Source organism: Bos grunniens, chromosome 3, assembly GCF_055505025.1.
Source record: "Bos grunniens cultivar Pamir isolate PY7600 chromosome 3, Bosgru_T2T1.0, whole genome shotgun sequence".
NCBI lineage: Eukaryota > Metazoa > Chordata > Mammalia > Artiodactyla > Bovidae > Bos > Bos grunniens.
In genome coordinates this window covers 51,255,380-51,280,133 of record NC_141167.1, presented here as the reverse complement: position 1 = coordinate 51,280,133, position 24,754 = coordinate 51,255,380, and the positions used below count along the sequence as shown (strand labels likewise).

Genomic DNA, 24,754 nt, shown 5'->3' with positions numbered 1-24,754 from the left:
CTGACACTGATTCTTTTCTCTTTGACTAATTTGAGTTTAAGGAAGGCCAAAAAAAAAAAAAAATTTCCTCTGAAAGAAGAACCTGACACTCTTCACTGTGGATTAATTTCTGAAGTGTTGTTAAGCAGACCATGGATTATTATGAGTAAAAACTGAAGGGCAAACCAAAATTCAAATTATTTTTATTGCATTTCGTGGTCTTGCTGGAATCACCCTTTCCTGATTAGTTGAGATAAAAGAAGAGATGGAAGTTTGTGAAATTAGTGAGCTTCAAAACCTTCTTTAAAGATGGTGAAGATACCTTTTCCTGCATATGAGTCCATTGCTTAAAAGATAGATATTTGAGATGGTATTCTTTTTATCGCACTAATTAAACATAAAGTTAGACCGAGTGTGCTTTGGAGACCTGTCCTCGTCAGCAGGGCCTGGCACCCGTGGCAGTGTTTTAATTCAAGAGGCCTAATTTAATTAGCACCCTGCCACTGGGTCGGCTGCTTGCTGCCTTGGATCTCGGGCCTGAGGAGAAATGTACAACCCCTGCTTTTTTATATCTAGTTAGCCTTCTAAAAGGTAGGATGTCCAAGGAGGGAGAGGAACTTTGCTTCTCCATCATGTTTTGCATATGGTGCTAATTGAGCTGACAGTCTTGGACCACTGTCGGTTACAGCAGCAGCTGAGCCTTCAACTGATCCCCTGTGAAGGGATTGCAAATGTCAAATGGCTCATCTTTGCCCTTGTGGCTCTTGAAATATGGAAGGGAATTGATCAGGGGGAGCTCTGTGGTCTGCATGCTTGAGTAACTACAAGCAACACAAAACTAGGAAGGAATAAAGTATTCAAATCTTACTGGTAATGGTCATACCATCTCGCCTCACTTTCCCTATCCAGTGTGCTAATGAGGAGAGGAAAATGTGAAACTCCTTGGCTTCCCTAATTGCTGTGCTTTGCCCTCATAACTTTTTTGTTCCTGCTTATCGTGGTGAGAGTCTTGCTTCTGTCAATCATTTCTGGTTCTTTCTGCCTAGAAAATAACAATGTATGTTTTTTGAACCTTGAGATTATTCCAGCCCTCTTTTTTCCATAATTAAAACAGAGAAAACGATGATTTTTTTTTTTTTTCTTTTTTTGGCTTGACTTTGCAATCATAAGCTATAGTAATCAAGAAAGGTTTGCTTTTTTATTTTTCTGGGTCCATGCAACTTCTCCTGGGTAATTCCCAAATTTTCCTCAGGCCTGCAGAACTGCAGATTTGTTTGTTTTTACCACAATTTTGGATTGTGAATGTTGTTATTTTTATTCCTTTTTCTCCATCACAGTGCAGGCAGTACTATGTAGTGAAAAACTCATGGATACTAGTGCAAGACAAGCTGAGTTTTGAAACCTGATTCTGTTCTATAGAAGCTTGGATTCATTATTTACCCACTTCAAAAATAAGGAAGAGCATTCTCCCTTTCCAGAGATATTCCAAGAACTATTACTAATTGTCATAATACCCTTAAAATCATCTAAAACAGTTCTTGTCACACAGTAGATAATAAATATATATTCTTCCTACTTTTAAAAAGATTTCTGTTGATTGATTTATGGAGGTACTGGGTCTTGGTTTCCTCACACAGCCTTTCTCTAGTTGTGGCGAATGGGGCCACTCTGTAGTTGTGGCGCGCGGGCTTCTCGCTGTGGTGACTTCTCTTGCTGCGGAGCACAGGCTCTAGAGTGCTCGGGCTTCAGTAGTGGTGGTGCACGGCTTAGTCACTCCGAGGCATGTGGAATCTTCCTAAGGATTGCACCTGTGTCCCCTGCATCAGCAGGAGGACTCTTAACCACTGCACTATTGGGTTCAGAAAAATAGATTTATAATTATCAGCCCCCTTGTTCGGGAAATTCTTTCTGGTTCTTATATTTCATTTAAAGAATTTCATTTCTCTTCAGGTTTTACTTCAAGTATAAATAAGACATCACTGTCTAAGGCTGATGGATCTTGACTCCAACTGCCTCAGAAGCCTAAGCTTGGCAGTTTGCTGTTTGCAAAGGTGGGTTTTTTAGGAATGTCGATGGTTATCGACAAGAGAGAAAAATCTCTACCCTTCTAATGCTCTTCTACTGTAGAACAGCTCTTTGGCTGCATGATGAAATATAACAATAAACAACATTTACAATATTGACTATGGTGTGGCAGGAACTCTACAATGCAGTTTATATTTATATTCTATATTCAGTGCAATCCTTCTAGCAACTTTACACCATAATTTGTATTATCACCATCAAACAGATAACAAATGAGCTAGGGTAGGTAAAGTGACTTGCCCAAGGTCATACAACTTTTGTAAAAAATCGGAGTGACTCCAAATGTAATGCTTATTGTTGGAGGGAGAGAAGGAGGAAAGGAGGATGGAAAGAAAGGAGGAAAGAAAAAATTAAGGCAAGAAAGGCAGAGAGCATAAAGAGAAAGAAATCGTATATTTCATTTCAGATGGATTATCTATCACTAGCCCTTTTCCCTACTACTGGCACCCATTTTTCCCTCTTTCTCAGGGAAATGTCAGCTTTGGAAATAATTTAACCCAAATAATCACTGTGTTGGAATAACTCTTTCCTGGTGCTGCTGTAATTTGGCTTACAATTATGGCTAATTGAACATCTTCTAAGTGAGCTCAGTGCTGCATGCACATGGAAAAAATGTTTTAATGTGCTAAGCATGCAAAAACATGATCATAGAAGTCCATTTTTACCAGCCTAGAAAGAAAGCAATTAGTAAGACATTTTTTCCAGCAAGGAGGAAAAAAAAAAAAAAACCCCATGATCTCGAGACAACTCTGAGATAATCCCTGGGCCCCGTTAAAGGCACAGTAATAAAAAGGTTTTGTGAGTTATAGGTTGGCATCTGTGAAAAGGTCCCCCTTCCCAGAAATCAAGATACATTAGTCTCATTATTTGCAGATACTTGATAAGACAAGAGCCAGAGGGAAGCAGCAACATGAGATGTAATCTGGAGAGAGGAGGTGGTTAGAGGAAACAAAGAAAGGGAGCTTGACAAATTTGTTCTAGAAAATCCTTCTCTGAAAGAGGGGTATTTCAGAAGCGAACAGTCATTCCTCTGGATCTGGCCTCCATTCCGTGGGAACCTGGGAGGATGTCCGTTTTACCCAGCACAGGTCTGATCAGACCCACATCCGTCATTACCCCTACTGCGAATCTTTTAGTTAAAATTGGTATGTACGTATATATTCAAAACTTTTTACCTTTCAAAGGTACTCCTTTCAACTCAACTCATAAAAGCCCCAAAGTTTCCCAGGCTGGTGCTGGCTCATTTCCTAAAGCAGCTAGAGCCGAGGACGAGAGGGAGAGCTGTGGAGACAGGTGCTTTTTAACCAGCCCTCTTCCTTTCCTTCATTTTTTTTCTGTCTTTGCCAGAAAGTATTTTGCCTGTATGGCCACTTCAGGCTCCTTGGGTCCTGCTTATTATTAAGCCCCTTGGCGACTTGGTTGGTGGGATAGAGTATGTGAGACTCCAGAATAATTGGGTGGGAAAATGAAAAGGCTGGGGGCTAAAAAAGGATAAATCTAATTGGAAGTACCATGGTTTTTACTTCCTCCTCTGGATTCTCGTTGGGCTGTCACCAAGCTCTTCAGTACATGTAGGGGCTTTCAGCTTTGTGACCACAGGTCATAAGAAAATGTTCAGAAGGATTTAGAGGTGGGGTTGCTGTTCTGATAGAAATTGCCCGCAAGCAACATAATTTCTAGTTCTTAGGGGGTCAGGAAGGATGGAACAGCTTGCCACAGACAGAAGGAGCAATCAGTGCTTATTCAGCTCTGTTTGTCTATGATTGCACATTACTAAGGAGGAGGAGAAAGCAGTTTTGCCTAAATGCAGCCAGCCAGAGTCAGAATCTATCTTCTCATTTCTCTTCAGGCTCCTAATCTCAAGATTGGGGGCACTGGCTCTTAACCTGGGGCAATTTTGTCCCCCCAAAACACATTTAGAAAAGTCTGGAGACATTTTTTATTGTTGTGACGTAAGGAGCTCTTACTGGCATCAGGGGGGAGAAGCCAGAAAGCTATTAAAAATCTCCCAGTGCATAGGACAGCCCCCACAGAGAGTCAGTTCCTCCAATAATTCTGAGATCCAGTAACCCTGATTGAGAGAGTGCCCAATCTTCCTTTACTAATGTTATTTCTCTTACCAAGGTGCAAAGCAGTAATTATAACACTGAATTTTCATTGTTTCCAGCTTGATTTTGCCAGGTCTATCTCTGAATGGCAAAACTATTTTGTTTGGTGGAAGTATTCCTGTCCCCCTGGTTGGGAGACTGAAGGGCAGATTTCTTATTTTCTGAAGGCAGCAGGCATCTTAGCTATCCTCCCAGTGCACCAGGCCAGACTCTAGCATGAATGACAGCTTTGCATTTGTGGGTTGCTTTCATAATGGTACCGATGGCATTTATGACACCTTGGTGATGACAGCAGCAGGTCACTCAGGCAGAGCACAGAGCACTTGGTACCATGTAGAGAGTAGGCCAAATAATTGTGCTATATATTTGCGAGCTTCTTAATCTGAAGATCATTACTTCTTTTTACCAGTATGTCTGAAAGAAAGGTGTACCTCGTGTAAGTCTTGTTGGAATGAAATACACTCTGAATCAATTTTGTATGCCACTAAAAATCTTTAATCACAGAACTGGGCACTAGAAGTAACATAATGAGATAAGAAAATGAACAATTCTAAGAAATCAATTGTATGACTTTCAAACACAAGTCTACTTAATTCAGTCTAGGAAGACATAATAATTGTTACGTCCCCACCATGGACTGAGGCCCCATCTCCAAGCAACAACGTGAATTTATTTTTTTAATTTACAAAATTAAAAAAAATTCTTCAAATACATTTTGTTTTGGTTCTTGCATTTCATTCCTCAGCCCCAAATCCAAAGCCCAACTTGTGGTAGGGAATTAAATAGGACCAGTATGAGCAAGCCAATTTAAGGAGACCTTAGAGGGTAAAATATTATAATTGGAAGCACGACTGCCATGGTTGGAATTGTTACTGTCAGTTTGGAGGAAAACTCTCCTTAGGTAAATGTGGAATGCTGTCAGCTGCTATCCTCAAAGCTGCCACTATTCCGGCAAGAATGAAAATGCATCGGGCTCATGGGATCAGACACGTAGCCTGCATCAGGAAAGAAGTTCAGATGTTACTTATTAGCCTTTCAGCCCATCTCCCCATTTTTCTTTTCTTTTTTTTGTTTTAAATGTTTTGGCCATGCCATGCAGCATGTGGGATCCTAGTTCCCTGACCAGGGATCGAACCCAGGCCCCCTGCATCAGGGGCTCAGAGTCTTGACCACTGAACTGCCAGCAAAGTCCCCTCCCCATTTTTCTTAACAGCTTCACCCAGTGTAACACATAGCTGCCAAGCAGCTTCTCCTGGCTCATGTAAAGAGTCTGCCTGCCCATTGCTGGCAAGCAATTATAAAACAAAAGCAAAATTTACAAGGATAACAGAGAGCTGAGACCAGAGGAACATCAATGATGGGAGTCTGATGTGAACCCAAGCTGGCCAGGTGACAGTTTGGAGTAAAGAAGGGTACAATTCAGGAAGGTGGTATATCATGATGGCTAAAAGGATGAGCTTCATGTCAGGCAAATCTGGGTTTGAGCTCTGGCTCCACTATTACCAGTTCTGTGATTTTTGTTAACCTTTCTGAACCTCAGTTTCTTCATTGTAAAGGGGAGAAGTAAAGTACTTAGCCAAAAAGTTGGTAACACACATAAGACAATTAGCAGTGTCTGACACACAGTGAGTGAGAAGCAGATGATGACTGCTGGAAAGGGGAGATATAGACGGCAATAGAGAAAAGCAGAGTATTCTGTATATCAGATTGGCTCTGATTGTTTTTTCTTTTCTTTCTGAGACTCCAATTTTTAAGTGTGCATTAATGCTTAGGTATGAATTCTAGTGGCATTTGATGCTCAGTGAAGCACTAGTCCTGGGTGTGTCCAGAAAATCGAGCTAGTGCCTCAGGATCTGGCCGCGGTCCTAGAGAACGTAGGACGTGCCCAGGGAAGCAGTGTTACCTTTCCACTCTGAGCAGGGAAGCCATTCGTTGTTTCTGTGAAAATGGGCACATTTGTCAGTAGCTAATGCTGCTTTTGCCCCCTTTTGATAGCTGAGTTTTCAAAACCAACTCAGCCATCCACATTTTCATTAAGACATCTGGTGATACACAGTTCAATGGGCATATTTATTTTCATGAGAAAGGTCTCCATCAGCATCTCTTAGGCAGCACATAAACTCTCAGGAAAGGCAGAGCCACCACTGCTGATGCTGCTTGAAGGGCTCCTTTTGCTAGTGGGGCTGGCCCTGGCCAGCTGCAGTTAGGGGAAGCGGGAGTCACATTACTGAATCCTAACTCTGGGTGGGTGAAAAATCTGTATCTTGGAGCAAAAATATTTCCTTTTATTCAGCCTGAAGCTGCAACTCCATCCCAGGCATAGATAGATGCTTTAATAAGCTCGTAATTCTCTCATTACTGTATAATCAACTGTCTAATGTACCACATGCAATTTTACTGGTCTACAACGCTTCATGCCTCTCTCTCCATAGGGCTCCAGTGGAAATCTGATTGTGAGCGTCCTTCGTGCTAGTGTGGGCAGGCTTGCCTTCGGGTATGGGTAGCAAAATCAGCAGGACATAGATGCTGACATTTATTATTGATACCATAATCACCAGAGTTGAAGCGACAGTCTTTGTGCAATCAGTTGACTTAAGAGGGACCAAATGAAATTTGACCATGGCTGTAAGAAAAGACTGAATCATGTTTGCATGTTTTGTTTCTTAAGGGTGAAAGGTCTCAAGTACAGCTATGTACTTAATTTTATCTGCATTCTCTAGCCCTGTTCTTTGGGGAAGAAACAGTTCATACAGTTGCTGTTATGTACCACAAGTGGTTTACGAAGTGGAAATGGAGGGCAATTAAAGGGTTCTGTCTTGTACAATGTGATGTTCCTAGTGGGAGACAACGAAAACATCTTTTTCATCAACTGGGACTCTCACTCCATTTAAACACCCTGATGTTTTCTTCTACCCCTGGTACATATACACATAAGAAAAACCTACTTTTGTATGATTACATCTTTTTTTGTCTGACTTTTCCATCTTGAGGAATTCTGTTCAATGTATTATCCCTTTAAGAAACAGATCAAGAAGTGCTTCATTTTGAAACTCCACCAAGAAAGGATAGACTCCTGGTCAAAGCACACACTTCAAAGGGTGCCCTATATTTTGTGGTTGTGCAGTCACATCTGTAAAGGTTTGAAAAAACGATATTATATCTATAAAAAAATGTGATGATGTGACACTTAGCACATATTTTCCTCCGTTACTGGAGTGGCCAATTATGTCGTAAAGTCGACGATGAAAAGCACTCGGCTGCATTCTAGACATGTACTGGGAGTCAGAAGCACAAAGGTTTCTTTCTTTAATGTTCCCAAGTAGTTTGTCGTATCTATCCAGAACATTTTTCCCCTTCATTTCTTAAAGGCTTTCTAATGCCTTAGGTACTGATACTCTACAGACAAAGTGCATTGGTGAGGATCCCAAAGCTGCAGGGTCTGCTGGCATCAATAACACAGAGCCAGGACCATAACATGATTTATTCTTCCACAAACCCAGTTCTTGTAATAAATCTGATCTATTTAACTGACATACATTTTTTTTTCAGTTCTACATATTGTCAAAGGAAGTTCCCATGAATAAATGAGCCCATTGTGCTAAAATTCCAATAAAATATAGAGCCTTTCAGGCTTAGAGGTTGGAGAAAGGACATCACAGGCCTGGCACTTTAATATGGGAGCTGATGATAACGGTTATTGCCCATCCTCTGGCTTCCAGGGGCAAGCACAGAACTGTGCTAACTATTTCAAAGAGCTCTATTAATTCTTTCTAAAGTAGTCCTGTGCAAAATGGATCCCATCAGTGAAACAGACCCTCAGCTCCTCTCCAGCTTTTTGAGAGAATAGCTGGGTTCACATTTTACCCACAGGTACTTGGTAAAGAGAAAACATTTCCCTAGGATATGGTGCAATTGTGGAAACTCATCTCTTGTTTTCTCCTCTTCCCTGTATGTCTGTGATGTGGGGCTTCGAGGAAGTGAACTCAATAAGGTGGCAGCAAGATGTTTGGAATGTCATGAGATGTAGATTATTTTCATAAAAGTTGTACTTTTTCCACATGTACACACACTCCCATATACTTGTACATACACTTAAAAACTTATGCACACATTATTAAACTCAAAGATAACTAGACTTATGACCTACAAGAGCAAATTTCCCACTTTTATAATGTTTTTCAAAGCACCCTTCATTTCTACTTATTACAAAATACAATCTTCTCTCCCTCATTATCAAACAGATATCACCTTCCCAAGGGTAGTTTTCTTAGTCAATCTGGTGAATCTGTATACTTACCATATTTGTCAATGGTTGAGAACTGAAGACTTTTCTTCATGTCATCCAAAGACAGGCCTTGAGTGGAACATTGTCCAGCACTAGAAAATTCCATGAGACACTGTGAAAATTGCAGTGGCATTTGCTAATAACATTTTTATAAAACAGAATTTATTCTCTCAGCATAGATATCAGAGAACTGGCAATGTGATACAATGGTACTTTTATCTTATACTGACTTGTTGGGGAAGAACTCAGAATTATTTGCAGCAAGTTGATCTAAGTGTGTCAGATCTAGGTAGGCTCCAATTCCTAGCTGTATAATCTTAGACATAGAACCCTTTCTGAGCCTTAGTGTATTGATCTGTAAAATCAGGGAAAATACATAAACAATATGCAATTTGTCTTGATGATTAAATATAGCAAAAAGAGTTGAATATAAAATCTGGGTTAATATCCTTGCAAGTCTTGCTTAAAAGGAACTAATGACCAGAATGTTATCATCTTAGTCATAATCAACAGAAATGAAACACATCCCAAAATATAATGTTATTTTTATATTGATATTATTATAACACGAATTATAAGAGATAGTGATAATGGTATTTATTGTATGATTCTTATGTATTATTTGCATATATCATTATATTTAATCTTTATCATTATTATTTCTCTCATTTTCTAGATCAGAAGGGCTTTCCAGGTGGTGCTAATGGTAAAGAATATGCCTGCCAATGCAGGAGATGTAAGAGTCTTGGATTCCATTCCTGGGTGGGGAAGATGCCTTGGAAGAGAAAATGGCACCCCACTCCAGTATTCCTTCCAGGAGAACCCCATGGACAGAGGAGCTTGGCGGGCTACAGTCCATGGGGTTGCAAAGAGTTGGACATGACTGAGTGTCTCTGAATACATAGATTAGAAACGGAGGCTGGGGCAACTAAGAAACTTGTTACATACATTTGGTAAATGGCTCACCTAGGATTCAAACCCAAGTCTTCCATATTCTAAGGCCTATATCCTTGCCCAGTATTCAATTGGGAATTTTCTCATGATTCCTCAGCTTAATCCTTCTCTTTGCCAAACTTCTACTCTACCATGTAGGTTAATGGGATCGCTTCTTTTCTACTTTTTCAGACTCAAAACCTGAAGTTATCAGAGCTTTCAACCTAATATAAATCACATCTGTCAGTCATATATCTGTAATTCCTCTTGTATCCATTTCTCTCATCCATACTTTAGCATCCTTAAAGAGGCAACCCAAGTTACGCCCAGAGCTGTCCCACTATGTCCACTGTAGAACTTGTAACTCCCCCTGTCTCCAAGCCAGTTCTCCCCAGCTCATTACTGGTACTACACCATTCAGTTACTTAACCCAAAATTCTGGGGTCATTCTTGGCACCTTTCTTTTTCTTTTATCTTCCACCTAATTCAAATCTTTTTAACTTTGCATCCAAAATGTAACCCCAATCCATCCATCTCTCCTCCTTCAAGGTTTAGGCCATATATCTTTCTTGTTCGGACTGCTGCAATTTGCCTCCTAATTGATTTTCCTGCTTTTATTTCTGTCCCCTTATAATTCATTCTCCATATATTACCCAGAGTGGTCTTTTCAAAATATAAAAGCATAAGCCATTTACTGACTCATTTGAAAAGACCCTGATGGTGGGAAAGATTGAAGGCGGGAGGAGAAGGGGAAGACAGAGGATGAGATGTTTGGATGGCGACACTGACTCAAAGGACATGAGTTTGAGTAAACTCTGGGAGTTGGTAATGGACAGGAAGGCCTGGTGTGCTGCAGTCCATGGGGTCGCAAAGGGTCAGACATGACTGAGCAACTGAACTGAAGTCATTTACCTACCTAAGACATACTTAAGGGCTTCCCTGGAAGCTCAGTGGTAAAGAATCCACCTGCTAATGCCGGAGACACGGGTTTGATCCCTGATCTGGGAAAGTCCCACATGCCACAGAGCAACTAAGCCTGTGTGCCATAACTACTGAGCCTATGCTCTACAGCCTGGGAGCAGCAATTACTGTACCCATATGCTGCAACTACTGAAGCCTGCATGCCCTAGAGCCCATGCTCCACAACAAGAGAAACCACTGCAATGAAAAGCCCATGGACCGCAACTAGAAAGTAGCCCCTGCTCACCACAACTAGAGAAGTTTGTGCAGTGACAAATACCCAGCACAGTCAAAAATAAATAAATGAATAAATAAATAAATAAATAAAACATACTTAAAACCTTCCAATGTCTCCCCAGTTCATTTAGAATAAAACACAAATACTTTGCCCTCAAATACAATGCTCTCTCAAACCTTGTTTCACACCCCTCTCACCATCTTTGCTAAGCACTTTTTTGGTCATTCTTTCTGTCCTTTGAACCTTCCAAGCTTTCTCTCAATTCACAGCTTTTGCATTTGTGAAGTCTGCTTGGAATGCTTTTCTTTTTCTCTTCTTTTTTTTGTTTTTAATTTTTATTGGACTGTAGCTGCTTTACAATGCTGTGTTAGTTTCTGCTATGCATATATATATGCATACACATATCCCCTCTTTTGGGGATTTCCTTCCCAGTTAGGTCAACACAGGACTGAGTAGAGTTCCTGGTGCTATACAGTAGGTTCTCATTAGTTATCTATTTTATACATAGTAGTATATACATATATGTCCGTTCCAATCTCCCAATTCATCCCACCTCCTCCTTTCCCCTCTTGGTATCCATACATTTGTTCTCTATATTGGTATTTCTATTTTTGCTTTGCAAATAAGTCCATCTGTACAGTTTCTCTAGATTCCACAGACATGTATTAATATAAATTTGTTCTTTTCTTTCTGACTTACTTCACTCTGTATAGTCTCTAGGTCCATCTATGTCTCTGCAAATGGCACAACTTTCATTCCTTTTTGTGGTTTAGTAATATTCCATTGTACACGCACACCACATCTTCTTAATCTGTTCCTCTGTTGATGAACACTTAGGTTGTTTCTGTGTCCCGGCTATTGTAAATAGTGCTACAGTGAATGGGGTGCATGTACCTTTTTGAATAATGGTTTTCTCTAGGTATATGCCCAGGAATGGGATTGCTGGGTCATATGGTAGTTCTATTTTTAGCTTTTTAAGGAAATGCTATACAATACTCCATAGTGGCTGTGCCATTCTACATTCCCACCAACAGTATAAAAATAAAGTAAAGTAAAGTGAAGTTGCTCAGTTCTGTCCGAGTCTTTGCGACCCCATGGACTGTAGCCCACCAGGCTCCTCCATCCATGGAATTTTCTAGGCAAGAGTACTGCAGTGGGTTGCCATTTCCTTCTCCAGGGAATCTTCCCGACCCAGGGATTGAACCAGGGTCTCCACATTCCGGGTAGACGCTTTACCGTCTGAGCCACCAACAGTATAGGAGGGCTCTCTTTTCTCCACATCCTCTCCAGCATTTTTGTTCAAAGATTTTTTTGCCTATGGGTACTCTGATCGTGTGAGGATTTACCTCATTGTAGTTTTGATTTGCACTTCTTTAATAACTAGAATAATTTGTGATACTGAGCATCTTTTTATGTGTATCTATGTCATCTCTATGTCTTCTTTGGAGAAATGTCTTTCAGCCATTTTTTGATTGGGCTGTTTATTTGTTTTATATTGAGCTGCCTGAGTTGTTTGTATATTTAGGAGATTAATCTCTTGTCAGTCGCTTTGTTTGCAAATATTTTCACCCATTCTGAGTGTTGTCTTTTTGTCTTGTTTATGATTTTCTTTGCTATGCAAAAGCTTTAGATTCCATTTGTTTATTTTTGTTTTTATTTTCATTACTCTAAGAGGTGGGTCAAAAAAGATCTTGCTGCAATTTATGTGAGTGTTCTGTCCATGTTTTCCTCTAAGAGTTTTATAGTGCCTGTCCTTACATTTAGGTCTTTAATCCATTTTGAGTTTATTTTCATGTATGGGGTTAGGGAGTGTTCTAATTTCATTCTTTACATGTAGCTGTTCAATTTTTCCAGAACCACTTACTGAAGAGACTATCTTTTCTCCACTGTATATTCTTGCCTCCTTTAAGAATGACAATAAGCCTTCTGGTGCAAGACTCCTGAATTTGAGTCTTCACTCCACTGTTTATTAGTTCTACGACCTTTTTGGCAAATTGTTTAACTGGCATGTGCCTCAGTTTGTGCAACTATAAAATGGGAATTACAACAAGACTTCGCTTATGATGTTTAATTTTAGAGAATAAAAGAAATATTTATAAGTTTTAAAGTATTTTGAACAGTTCTAACATTTAGTAAGCACTCAAAAATGTTACCTACTTTTATTATTTATCAAGTTCCAACTCAAAGCATTTCCTCAAAGTCCTCTTGGATACTCCCAGTTGGAATTCCATATCCCTCTAGTACTTTTTACTCCAGACACAGGGCTTATCAGAGTCTGCCTTGGTGTAGAATGATCTGTAGTTCCATACTGTTGCTGCTGCGAAGTCGCTTCAGTCGTGTCCGACTCTGTGCAACCCCATAGACGGCAGCCCACCAGGTTCCCCCATCCCTGGGATTCTCCAGGCAAGAACACTGGAGTGGGTTGCCATTTCCTTCTCCAATGCAGGAAAGTGAAAAGTGAAAGTGAAGTCGCTCAGTCGTGTCTGACTCTTCGCGACTCCATGGACTGCAGCCTACCAGGCTCCTCCGTCCATGGGAGTTTCCAGGCAACAGTACTGGATATTTCCATACTAATACCCCACTAAACAGAATGCCTGTGCAGGTCTGAGATCCTAATACCTGTGGGTCTTCTGCAGGACCTAGCTGGTACTTTGTAAATAGTTAAAATAATAAAAGTGTGTTAAATTATTACAAAATATTCATTTGGAGAAGTTTAGACTTTTCTAAACACTTACATGAATTCATATAGATTAATTCACTTAGCTGCCTTAAAAATGATTACATATTTGGTTACTTTCTTAAGCTATAAAGTGAAGATACTGTTTCTTACAGAAAAACAATGATTAAAAAAAGAAAGTATTAAACTAAAGTGGGACTTAGAGTGATCTCAATCAACATTAAATGGCAAATCACACTCAGTTTTGGACAACATAATCTCATTCAAGATATTTTTCAAAATCAAAATTACCTTACTAATTCCTGTAACCTCCTTAGCACTCAAGCTCCTTTTAAGAAATGAGCCATAAGCAGTAGTCTTGGCAACAAGAAGATAATAGGGAATAAATATTTTATCATCAAAAAGGCTATCTGGTTTCCTATGAATAAAAGCCCATCTCCAAGTTGTCTTATTTATTTAGTTGCTGAATGCAATCCGTGCCAGGGGACTTAACCTTCCTGCCCAAGAGATATCACATAAGCTGTCTCTGGCTGCTATTCTAGGATGACAGACAGATGGAAGCTAAGCACAGTCAAGGCAAACAAAGCAGAAGAAACCAGACCTTGATCAGTGGAACTAACTGTCCTCAACCCATGGGTAATCCAGACTTCAGTGGGAGTTTCACAGAAGCCCAGAGTTTCAGAGACACACCAGGACCTCTGTTTGCTAAAGTCATGGCCAGTGTAAATAGGCATTTCCAGGATGCAGCTGCCCCATGAATTCAGTGAAAGTAAATCTGAACCAATGGCAGGTAAGTAAAACACTCAATTTTGTAGCACTTCATGTTACTGGTCACCTAGGAGGCTTTCTTTATGCTAAAAGGATAATATGTATCATATATAAGCATATATATGAATGATATATAATGTTATAATGATAATTTTATATATACCTCTTTTGGGAATGGAATGAAACTTTGTATTTTAAAGAGAATAAGATAGTCTTTAGGTTAGTTTTTGCATACTACAACATTATATTGATATATCTTAGTGCTAAAACAGTTTCAGTCATTTTAGGCTAAATAGTTCATATTAGCTCTGTGATGGATATACAAAGATAAGCATAATCATCAGTCACTTTCTCTTATAAAGATATCCTGTGTGTGTGTCTGTTCAGTCAGTCAGTCATGTGTGACTCTTTGTGGTCCCCACGGACTGTAGCCCACCAGGCTCCCACTGTCCATGGAATTTCCCAGGAGAGAATACTGGAGTGGGTTGTCATTTCCTTCTCCAGGGGATCTTCCCGACCCAGGGATTGAACCCGCGTCTCTTGCGTCTACTGCACTGGCAGGCGGGTTCTTTACCAGCTGAGCCACTATACCCAAAAGGTACACTAGAGAATGAATAATTTATCCAACGCAACATAGCCTGCTTGCAAATAGTCACTCATGTACCCTGAACCAAAATTCAGAAGTTATTTTTTGCTTCTCAGTCCACATGTTATGTTATAGACTACCTAGTTGATTGGCTGCTAACGAGGCCAGTTCACGCCCAAATCCAAATAAGACGATTTGTATTTTTGTGTGTGCACACCATTCAGACTGTGGCTTGTCAGCGCAACATAGCCTGCTTGCAAATAGTCACTCATGTACCCTGAGCAAAGACAACAAGGACATTCAAAACTAAAATATGAGGCTATGTTGGCTGAAATGAATGCAGAGATAATGACTCTCATGACAAGCACATTAAGCAAAAATATTATCCAGGGAGAAGTAAATCAATATGTACATAAGATACAGAGGAACCTTGAAGAGTGGGAAAAGCAGTAGCAGATAGAACACACCCAAATATAGATTGAACTCTCCAAAGCAGGAGTTAGGCAGAGTTCACAAACTAAGCTGGTGGGTTAATGCGTACGATGGGCAAAACTCCCCAAAAGAATATGAAAACAGGTTTTCTGTACACTTAAAGACAGTTCTGATCACTAGAAGCTAGCATGGCTTCAGTAAGAAAAAAAAATATGCCAGATTGGCTTTATTTCTTTTCAGTAAGGATAAACTTAAAGGGGCAATCCATAGGTTAGAACATAGAGCTAGACTCATATCATGGGCAGAACTTTGCCTGATTGCTTTATGAGTAATGAGGGGAGGTCTGTGCCACTTGACAATGGTTAGATTGGATTGTCACTGGTTGAATATCCAGAATTGACAAAGACCTCAGGTAGGTGACATCTCCTACAGTTTAGACATTGGGAAAAGTTAAAACAAAGTACTGCATTTCCTAACGTTAGAACTGTCCATAAATAGATTGAGTTGTTCTAGAAGCGGGTACCATCCCATCTCCAGGCATATTCCAGCTGTGGTTGGAACATCTTGTTCCAGCTAGGTGCTACAGAGGGATCCCGGTATCCATCTGGAAGTCACATGACCTCTATTTTTTACATTCTATGATTCTTTAGAAGGTATCTGGAAATGATGTAGTCTCTGAAACTAGCTTTGATGTATTGGAAAGGCAGAGTGAAATTACACAGTTCCCACTTAGGCAGAAGATTTTTATCTTCCTTATCTGCACTGACTGACATTTGGCCAGGGCTGAATGCCTGATTCCCATACACACACCACCGCATACCTAGCTCTACATTACCACTTCTGCTCAAGCTGGTGTTTGTAGCTTTTTGTCTATATACATTTCATTTGATATAGTAACTGAACCATGCTATTTGCCTGAAGGAACCGTCGTCTTGAGTGCTTTTTTTCTTCAAAGGAAGAACCACGCTGCCATCTAAGATGAAGCAAAGGAAAGTGTAGAGAAGTCACTTTCACATAACCCATCATTAAGGGTTTGAATGACAGGCTGTGTAAGGTTGGCACTGAAAAATTCTGAGCTGCTTCACAAGGGTTTTTATATAAGGCACATTTATAGAATACTCATATCGAACACCTGAGGGGTGGGGAAAAACCCTAAAACACTGTCACCTCTTAATCCAGAAAGATATGTTGTTAAGGTCCATAAGGAAGGAAGAAAAAGATTGTCTGAAGAAATCCCGGGGAATCTGGGTCCCATCTCTCCTGAGTGGTGGGAGCAGGCAATGCCTCAGTGGGTGAAAATGGCCCCATTTAGATCCTCAAAAGCAGCCAGTATTGTGGCTTCCCAGATGGCACAAGTGGTAAAGACTCAACCTGCCAATGCAGGAGATGTAAGATGCGGGTTGGATCCCTGAGTCAGGAAGATTCCCTGGGTCAAGATTCCCTGGAGGAAGAAATAGCAACCCACTTCAGTATTCTTGCCTGGAGAATCCTATAGACAGAGAAACCTGGAGGGCTACAGTCAACAAAGAGTTGGACAGGACTGAGCAGGCACCCGCACACACACACACACACACACGCACGCACCACATTGTGGCTTCCAAATCACAGCCTGCCAAATGCGTCTGGTATTGAAGCAGCAAATCATGGCTTTGGCTGTGGGATTCATGAATTCTCGGAATACCTGTTAGTGCCATAATTGCTTTTGAAGAAATTACATTCCAAAGAAGACTTCAGATGGGCATACAATCCATTTTTATCATATTATTCCAAATGTGGCTTATGCCGAGCTGGGGATTTTGCCTTAGTGAATTACAGCACACGTATACTGTCTACATGACTTGCAAGCAAGAGTAAAATTAAAGCAACCGGATAAAAATAAAGCAACCTAGAACATTAAGTTCTGTCACAGTGACATAAAAATAATTTCTTATATTTGCAGAGGGCTTTATAGCTTGCACATACTTTTCGATTGATTAAAGAATTTAAAACCTCCATGGAGTTTAGCTTAAAACCTCCATGGTTGTCCAAGAAGGCATCAATCCCATGCAGGTGGAAAGCCAGGCTCAAAAGTTTGAATCACCTGCATAAACTCACAGAACTAGCAAGAAGCAGAACCAAAACTTGATCAACAGGTCTTTATACTTCCAGTGCATGCTTTGTCTTCTAAAATACACGTCATTTAACAGCAGTATGGGCTTCTGAGGTAGTTTAGTGGTAAAGACTCTCCCTGCCAATGCAAGAGCCACAGAAGAAGACATGTGTTTCATCCTTTAGGTGGGAAGATCTCCTGGAGGAGGGCCTGGCAACCCACTCCAGTACCCTTGTCTGGAGAATCCCATGGACAGAGGAGCTGGCAGGTTATAGTCCATGGGGTGACAAAGAATCAGACATGACTGAACACACGCACACACACGTAACAGCTGCTGCTGTTGCTAAGTTGCTTCAGTCGTGTCCGATTCTGTGCGACCCCATAGACAGCAGCCCACCAGGCAGCACATGTCAAATTGTTGATGTGTTACCACATGGGGAGCTCACTGAATGAGTCATGACTTAACAGAGTTTTGGACCCTTTGCATGCAAAAGTGATCAAGAAAATTCTTATTGAGAATATGCCTCCTTATCATAGAGAGACCAGAATCAGCTTCTCATGTTTTGCTTTGTTAGACCTTTTAAACAAGTATACTTTCACTGTCTGACAATGGCTTTCCCGTTCCTGAGCAGTGATGTCAAAACATGAGACACACACACCAAACTTTATAAATGAGATGTTTATGATTCTCCCCGACTCTCTGAGCTTGTGTAAGGTTTCCTAAGCTGCACACATGGATTCATCTTCCTAAACACTGTCCTAAATTGAATAGAAAACAATTAGGCTACCAGTGTGATTAAACACTTTAGGCAAAATTTTCTTCTTTCAAGTGGTTCCAGTTAGTTTTATGCAGCTAAAAAGGCCCTCCAGGGCGGCCTGTAACCTGGAAGATTTAGCCATTTGGATTTTGCATAAAATAGCACCATCTAAGGCCTCACAGCTTTGCAAATATGCTTGGTGGTTTGTGGATCCTTTTGCCGTCGGTCTGAACCCTGTTACCTATCTAAGGATATTAGCCCAAGGATCAGCGCCATATGCACCCTCATCCCCTTCCTTCAGAGGAATATATCCAGGTTAGGAGTCATTTATTTCACTCAAAAGGAAACAAAGACAGGCAATATTTAACCAGAATTTCAGAGCTTTGACACTAATCTAAAGGACTAATACAAAGAAAAAGTGAAGAAACAGCCTGCTCAGATCCCTAATAAAGGTGTTTACACAAAGAAAATAAATGCCTTGCCATAGAAAAGGCTACTAGAGTCATCTGGCTATTCCTTTTGGCATTTAGCTGAAAACAAATACATCTATTTAAAACAGATCTGTCAGAAGGGATAAATGCCGCTGTACACTTTGCAATTTCTCTCTATGCCACACACCTTTTCTTTGGCCTAAAGAGAAAGACGACACTTCTATTAGATACAGAATCACCTTTGGCCTAACTTTGAAATAGTCCAGTCAGATTACCATGAATAAACCTTTGTTAATTTATCAGCTAGATTCAACATATTTATTTATTCATGATTTCCCTCTGGCTGTTTTGAAAACATTGTTTTGTCTTTGTCAATATTCCCTACTTGATAATGTCCTAAATTAAAACAAATTTATTGCACCCATTACAGTAAATGGGCAATGGCCAAAGTATTTAATGGGGTCAGAGGTCAGTGCAAAGTATCTTTTTCAGGAAAATCAAGCCCATCAGCTTTCTGTCAACGGCAAATGTCCCTGGGCTATAAAAAGACTGAAAGACTTGGCAATGGGTCATGGCTGTGTTTGAGCCATTAGGCAAATAGCCAAGGTCTCAGCTCCCTTAATTTTAAAGGAAAAAGCAATTAGGTAAAGAATTATGAATAAAGAAAAATGCAGTGAGAACTGAAAGTGTGCATTAATTCCTTGATGGTTTATAAATTATTAATGTGCTCAACCTGACAACACTACCACCTCTCAATTTACCTCTGCTTTAAACAGGTATAAACGAATCAGCTGTACAGTCTAGCAGGAGGTGGACTTTGCCTGCTAAACTGAGGAAGATCCTTTAAATATAGCAGAACCTTTCTTATTCTTCACTGTTTGTATCCAAAACAGGGAAATCTTGTTAAATACAGAACTGTGAGATCTTGGTAGCATGAGAGTTATTAAGCCCACTCCTCATCCCTCCATTTAACCACCTCCCATTTTACTGAGAAGTACACTGAAGCCAAGTAAAGTGAATTAATGTACCCAAGTTCATATGCTAAGGTTAGAGTGAAGTCAAGAATATAAGCTGGAGTGGTAAACCTCTAGTCTTCTTTGATGATTTTTATTCTTCTTTTTAAGTGGAGAGGGGAAACTAAAATTTTTAGTACATCTGCCAGGAACACAATCAGATGCCTTACAATCCCTATAATCTTTGCTCCACCCAAAAATTCATTTTACATGCAAGGAAACCAAGGCTTAGAAAGTCTAAGTCTTGCCCAGGGTCACACAGTTGTAATTCAAACCTCAGGGAAATCAACCCTGAATATTCATTGGAAGGACCTATGCTGATGCTCCAATACTGTGGCCACCTAATGCCAAGAGCCGATTCATTGGAAAATACCCTGATGCTGGGAAAGACTGAGGGCATGAGAAGAAGCAGGTTACAGAGGATGAGATGGTTGGATGGTATAAAGCATCAATGTGAACAAAGCTAGTGGAGGTGATGGAATTCCAATTAAGCTATTTCAAATCCTAAAAGATGATGCTGTGATAGCACTGCACTCAATATGCCAGGAAATTTGGAAAACTAGCAGTGGCCACAGGACTGGAAAAGGTCAGTTTTCATTCCAATCCCAAAGAAAGACAATGCCAAAGAATGCTCAAACTACCACACAATTGCACTCATCTCACATACTACCAAAGTAATGTTCAAAATTCTCCAAGCCAGGTTTCAACAATATGTAAACCATGAACCTCCAGATGTTCAAGCTGGTTTTAGAAAAGGCAGAGGAACCAGAGATCAAATTATCAACATTCGCTGGATCATCGAAAAAGCAAGAGTTCCAGAAAAACATCTATTTCTGCTTTATTGACTATACCAATGCTTTTGACTGTGTGGATCACAATAAACTGTGGAAAATTCTGAAAGAGATGGGAATACCAGACCACCTGACCTGCCTCCTGAGAAACCTGTATGCAGGTCTGGGAGCAACAATTAGAACTGGACACGGAACAATAGACTGGTTCCAAATAGGAAAAGGAGTACATCAAGGCTGTATATTGTCACCCTGCTTATTTAACTTATATGCAGAGTACATCATAAGAAATGCTAGGCTGGAAGAAGCACAAGCTGGAATCAAGATTGCTGGGAGAAATACCAATAACCTCAGATAAGCAGATGACACCACCCTTATGGCAGAAAGTGAAGAAGAACTAAAGAGCCTCTTGATGAAAGTGAAAGAAGAGAGTGAAAAAGTTGGCTTAAAGCTCAACATTCAGAAAACTAAGATCATGGAATCTGGCCCCATCACTTCATGGCAAATAGATGGACAAACAGTAGAAACAGTGACTGACTTTATTTTTTGGGCTCCAAAATCACTGCAGATGGTGATTGCAGCCATGAAATTAAAAGATGCTTACTCCTTGGGAGAAAAGTTATGACCAACCTAGATAGCATATTAAAAAGCAGAGACATTACTTTGCCAACAAAGGTCCTTCTAGTCAAGGCTATGGTTTTTCCAGTGGTCATGTATGGATGTGAGTGAAAAGTGAGTGAAGTCGCTCAGTCGTGTCTGACTCTTTGAGACCCCGTGGACTGTAGCCTACCAGGCTCCTCCATCCATGGGATTCTCCAGGCAAGAAAACTGGAGTGGGTTGCCATTTCCTTCTCCAGGGGATTTCCCCGACCCAGGGATTGAACCCCGGTCTCCCACATTGCAGGCAGATGCTTTAACCTCTGAGCCATCAAGGAAGCCATGGATGTGAGAGTTGGATTATAAGGAAAGCTGAGCACCGAAGAATTGCTGCTTTTGAACTATGGTGTTGGAGAAGACTCTCGAGAGTCCATTGGACTGCAAGGAAATCCAACCAGTCAATCCTAAAAGGAAATTAGTCCTGAATACTCATAGGAAGGACTGATGTTGAAGCTGAAACCCAAATACTTTGGCCACCTGATGCAAAGAGCTGACTCATTGGAAAAGACCTTGATGCTGGGAAAGGTTGAAGGCCGGAGGAGAAGGGGATGACAGAGGATGAGATGGTTGGACGGCATCACCAACTCAATGGATATGAGTTTGAGTAAACTCCGGGAGTTGGTGATAGACAGGGAGGCCTGGCATGCTGCTGTCCATGGGGTCGCAAAGAGTCGGACACGACTTACTGACTGAACTGAACTGAACAGAGGATGAGATGAATGGATGGTATCATAGACTCAATGGATACGAGTTTGAGCAGACTTTGGGAGATAGTGAAGGACAGGGAAGCCTCGTGTACTGCAGTTCATGGGGTTAAAAATAGTTGGACATGAATTAGCAGGTGCTCAGTCGTTTCCGACTCTTTGTGACCCCATGGACTGCAGCACTCCAGGACTGGGTGTCCATCACCAACTTCCGGAGCTTACTCAAACTTATGTCCATTGAGTCCGTGATGTCATCCAACCATCTCATCCTCTGTTGTCCCCTTCTCCTCCCGCCTGCAATCTTTCCCAGTAACAAGGTCTTTTCAAATGAGTCAATTTTTCACATCAGGTGGCCAAAGCATTGGAGTTTCAGCTTCAGCATCAGTCCTTCCAATGAATATTCAGGACTGATTTCCTTTAGGATTGACTGGTTTGATCTCCTTGCAGTCCAAGGGACTCTCAAGAGTCTTCTTCAACACCACAATTCAAAAGCATAAATTCTTGGGTGCTCAGCCTTCTTTATAGTCCAATTCTCACATCCAAACATGACTACTAGAAAAACCACAGATTTGACTAGAAGGACCTTTGTTGGTAAAGTAATGTTGGCAATGCTTTGTTGGCAAAGCTTTTTAATATGCTGTCTAGGTTGGTCATAGCTTTTCTTCCAAGGAGCAAACGTCTTTTAATTTCATGGCTGCAGTCACCATCTGCAGATTTTGGAGCACCACCCCGCCCCCCCACCCCCCAAAAAAAAATCTGCACTGTTTCCATTGTTTCTGCATCTATTTGCCATGAAGTGATGGGACCGGATGCCATGATCTTCGTTTTCTGAATGTTGAGCTTTAAGCCAACTTTTTCACTCTCCTCTTTCACTTTCATCAAGAGGCTCTTTAGTTCTTCTTCACTTTCTGCCATTAGGATGGTGTCATCGGCATATTTGATGTGATTGACATTTCTCCTGGCAATCTTGATTCCAGCTTGTGCTTCTTCCAGCCCAGCGTTTCTCATGATGTACTTTGCATATAAGTTAAATAAGCAGGGTGACAATATACAGCCTTGATGTACTCCTTTTCCTATTTGGAACCAGTCTGTTCCATGTCCACTCTAATGTTGCTTCTTCTTTTTTTTTTTTTTTATTAAAAAATTTATTTCTCATGTGTTCCCCAACCTGAACCCTCCTCCCTCCTCCCTCCCCATACCATCCCTCTGGGTCGTCCCAGTGCACCAGCCCCAAGCATCCAGCATCGTGCATTGAACCTGGACTGGCATCTCGTTTCATTCAATGCCATTCTCCCAAATCTTCCCACCCTCTCCCTCTCCCACAGAGTCCATAAGCCTGTTCTATACATCAGTGTCTCTTTTGCTGTCTCGTATACAGGGTTATCGTTACCATCTTTCTAAATTCCATATATATGCGTTAGTATACTGTATTGGTGTTTTTCCTTCTGGCTTACTTCACTCTGTATAATAGGCTCCAGTTTCATCCACCTCATTAGAACTGATGCAAATGTATTCTTTTTAATGGCTGAGTAATACTCCATTGTGTATATGTACCACAGCTTTCTTATCCATTCATCTGTTGATGGACATCTAGGTTGCTTCCATGTCCTGGCTCTTATAAACAGTGCTGCGATGAACATTGGGGTACACGTGTCTCTTTCAATTCTGGTTTCCTCAGTGTGTATGCCCAGCAGTGGGATTGCTGGATCATAAGGCAGTTCTATTTCCAGTTTTTTAAGGAATCTCCACACTGTTCTCCATAGTGGCTGTACTAGTTTGCATTCCCACCAACAGTGTAAGAGGGTTCTCTTTTCTCCACACCCTCTCCAGCATTTATTATTTGTAGACTTTTGGATCGCAGCCATTCTGACTGGTGTGAAATGGTATCTCATAGTGGTTTTGATTTGCATTTCTCTGATAATGAGTGATGTTGAGCATCTTTTCATGTGTTTGTTAGCCATCTGTATGTCTTCTTTGGAGAAATGTCTATTTAGATCTTTGGCCCATTTTTTGATTGGGTCATTTATTTTTCTGGAGTTGAGCTGTAGGAGTTGCTTGTATATTTTTGAGATTAGTTGTTTGTCGGTTGCTTCATTTGCTATTATTTTCTCCCATTCTGAAGGCTGTCTTTTCACCTTGCTAATAGTTTCCTTTGATGTGCAGAAGCTTTTAAGTTTAATTAGGTCACATTTGTTTATTTTTGCTTTTATTTCCAATATTCTGGGAGGTGGGTCATAGAGGATCCTGCTGTGATGTATGTCAGAGAGTGTTTTGCCTATGTTCTCCTCTAGGAGTTTTATAGTTTCTGGTCTTATGTTTAGATCTTTAATCCATTTTGAGTTTATTTTTGTATATGGTGTTAGAAAGTGTTCTAGTTTCATTCTTTTACAAGTGGTTGACCAGATTTCCCAGCACCACTTGTTAAAGAGATTGTCTTTAATCCATTGTATATTCTTGCCTCCTTTGTCAAAGATAAGGTGTCCATATGTGCGTGGATTTATCTCTGGGATTTCTATTTTGTTCCATTGATCTATATTTCTGTCTTTGTGCCAGTACCATACTGTCTTGATAACTGTGGCTTTGTAGTAATCAAAAATCTTCCAGCAAACAAAAGCCCAGGTCCAGACGGCTTCACAGCTGAATTCTACCAAAAATTTAGAGAAGAGCTAACACCTATCCTGCTCAAACTCTTCCAGAAAATTGCAGAGGAAGGTAAACTTCCAAACTCATTCTATGAGGCCACCATCACCCTAATACCAAAACCTGACAAAGATCCCACAAAAAAAGAAAACTACAGACCAATATCACTGATGAATATAGATGCAAAAATCCTAAACAAAATTCTAGCAATCAGAATCCAACAACACATTAAAAAGATCATACACCATGACCAAGTGGGCTTTATCCCAGGGATACAAGGATTCTTCAATATCCGCAAATCAATCAATGTAATACACCACATTAACAAATCGAAAAACAAAAACCATATGATTATCTCAATAGATGCAGAGAAAGCCTTTGACAAAATTCAACATCCATTTATGCTAAAAACTCTCCAGAAAGCAGGAATAGAAGGAACATACCTCAACATAATAAAAGCTATATATGACAAACCCACAGCAAACATTATCCTCAATGGTGAAAAATTGAAAGCATTTCTTCTAAAGTCAGGAACAAGACAAGGGTGCCCACTTTCACCATTCTATTCAACATAGTTTTGGAAGTTTTGGCCACAGCAATCAGAGCAGAAAAAGAAATAAAAG

At 40.5% G+C, this 24,754-nt stretch overlaps 1 protein-coding gene across 2 annotated transcripts in view; it reads right to left on the bottom strand.

Annotated features, from left to right (window-relative positions):
• Positions 1 to 4,644: 4,644 nt before the first annotated feature.
• The window catches only part of TNNI3K (TNNI3 interacting kinase), a 404,175-nt gene continuing 384,065 nt past the window's right edge, over positions 4,645 to 24,754 (bottom strand). Inside the window, exons 24-25 of one of the 2 annotated variants that reach the window (XM_086390580.1) lie at positions 8,470 to 8,549; positions 4,645 to 5,167 (exon numbers count right to left, since the gene is read on the bottom strand). In XM_086390580.1, coding sequence (XP_086246706.1) covers positions 5,091 to 5,167; positions 8,470 to 8,549 — 157 coding nt within the window. In that variant the 3' untranslated portion in view covers positions 4,645 to 5,090. The remainder of the gene's footprint in view (positions 5,168 to 8,469; positions 8,550 to 24,754) is intronic. The other variant, XM_086390587.1, reaches the window with a different exon arrangement.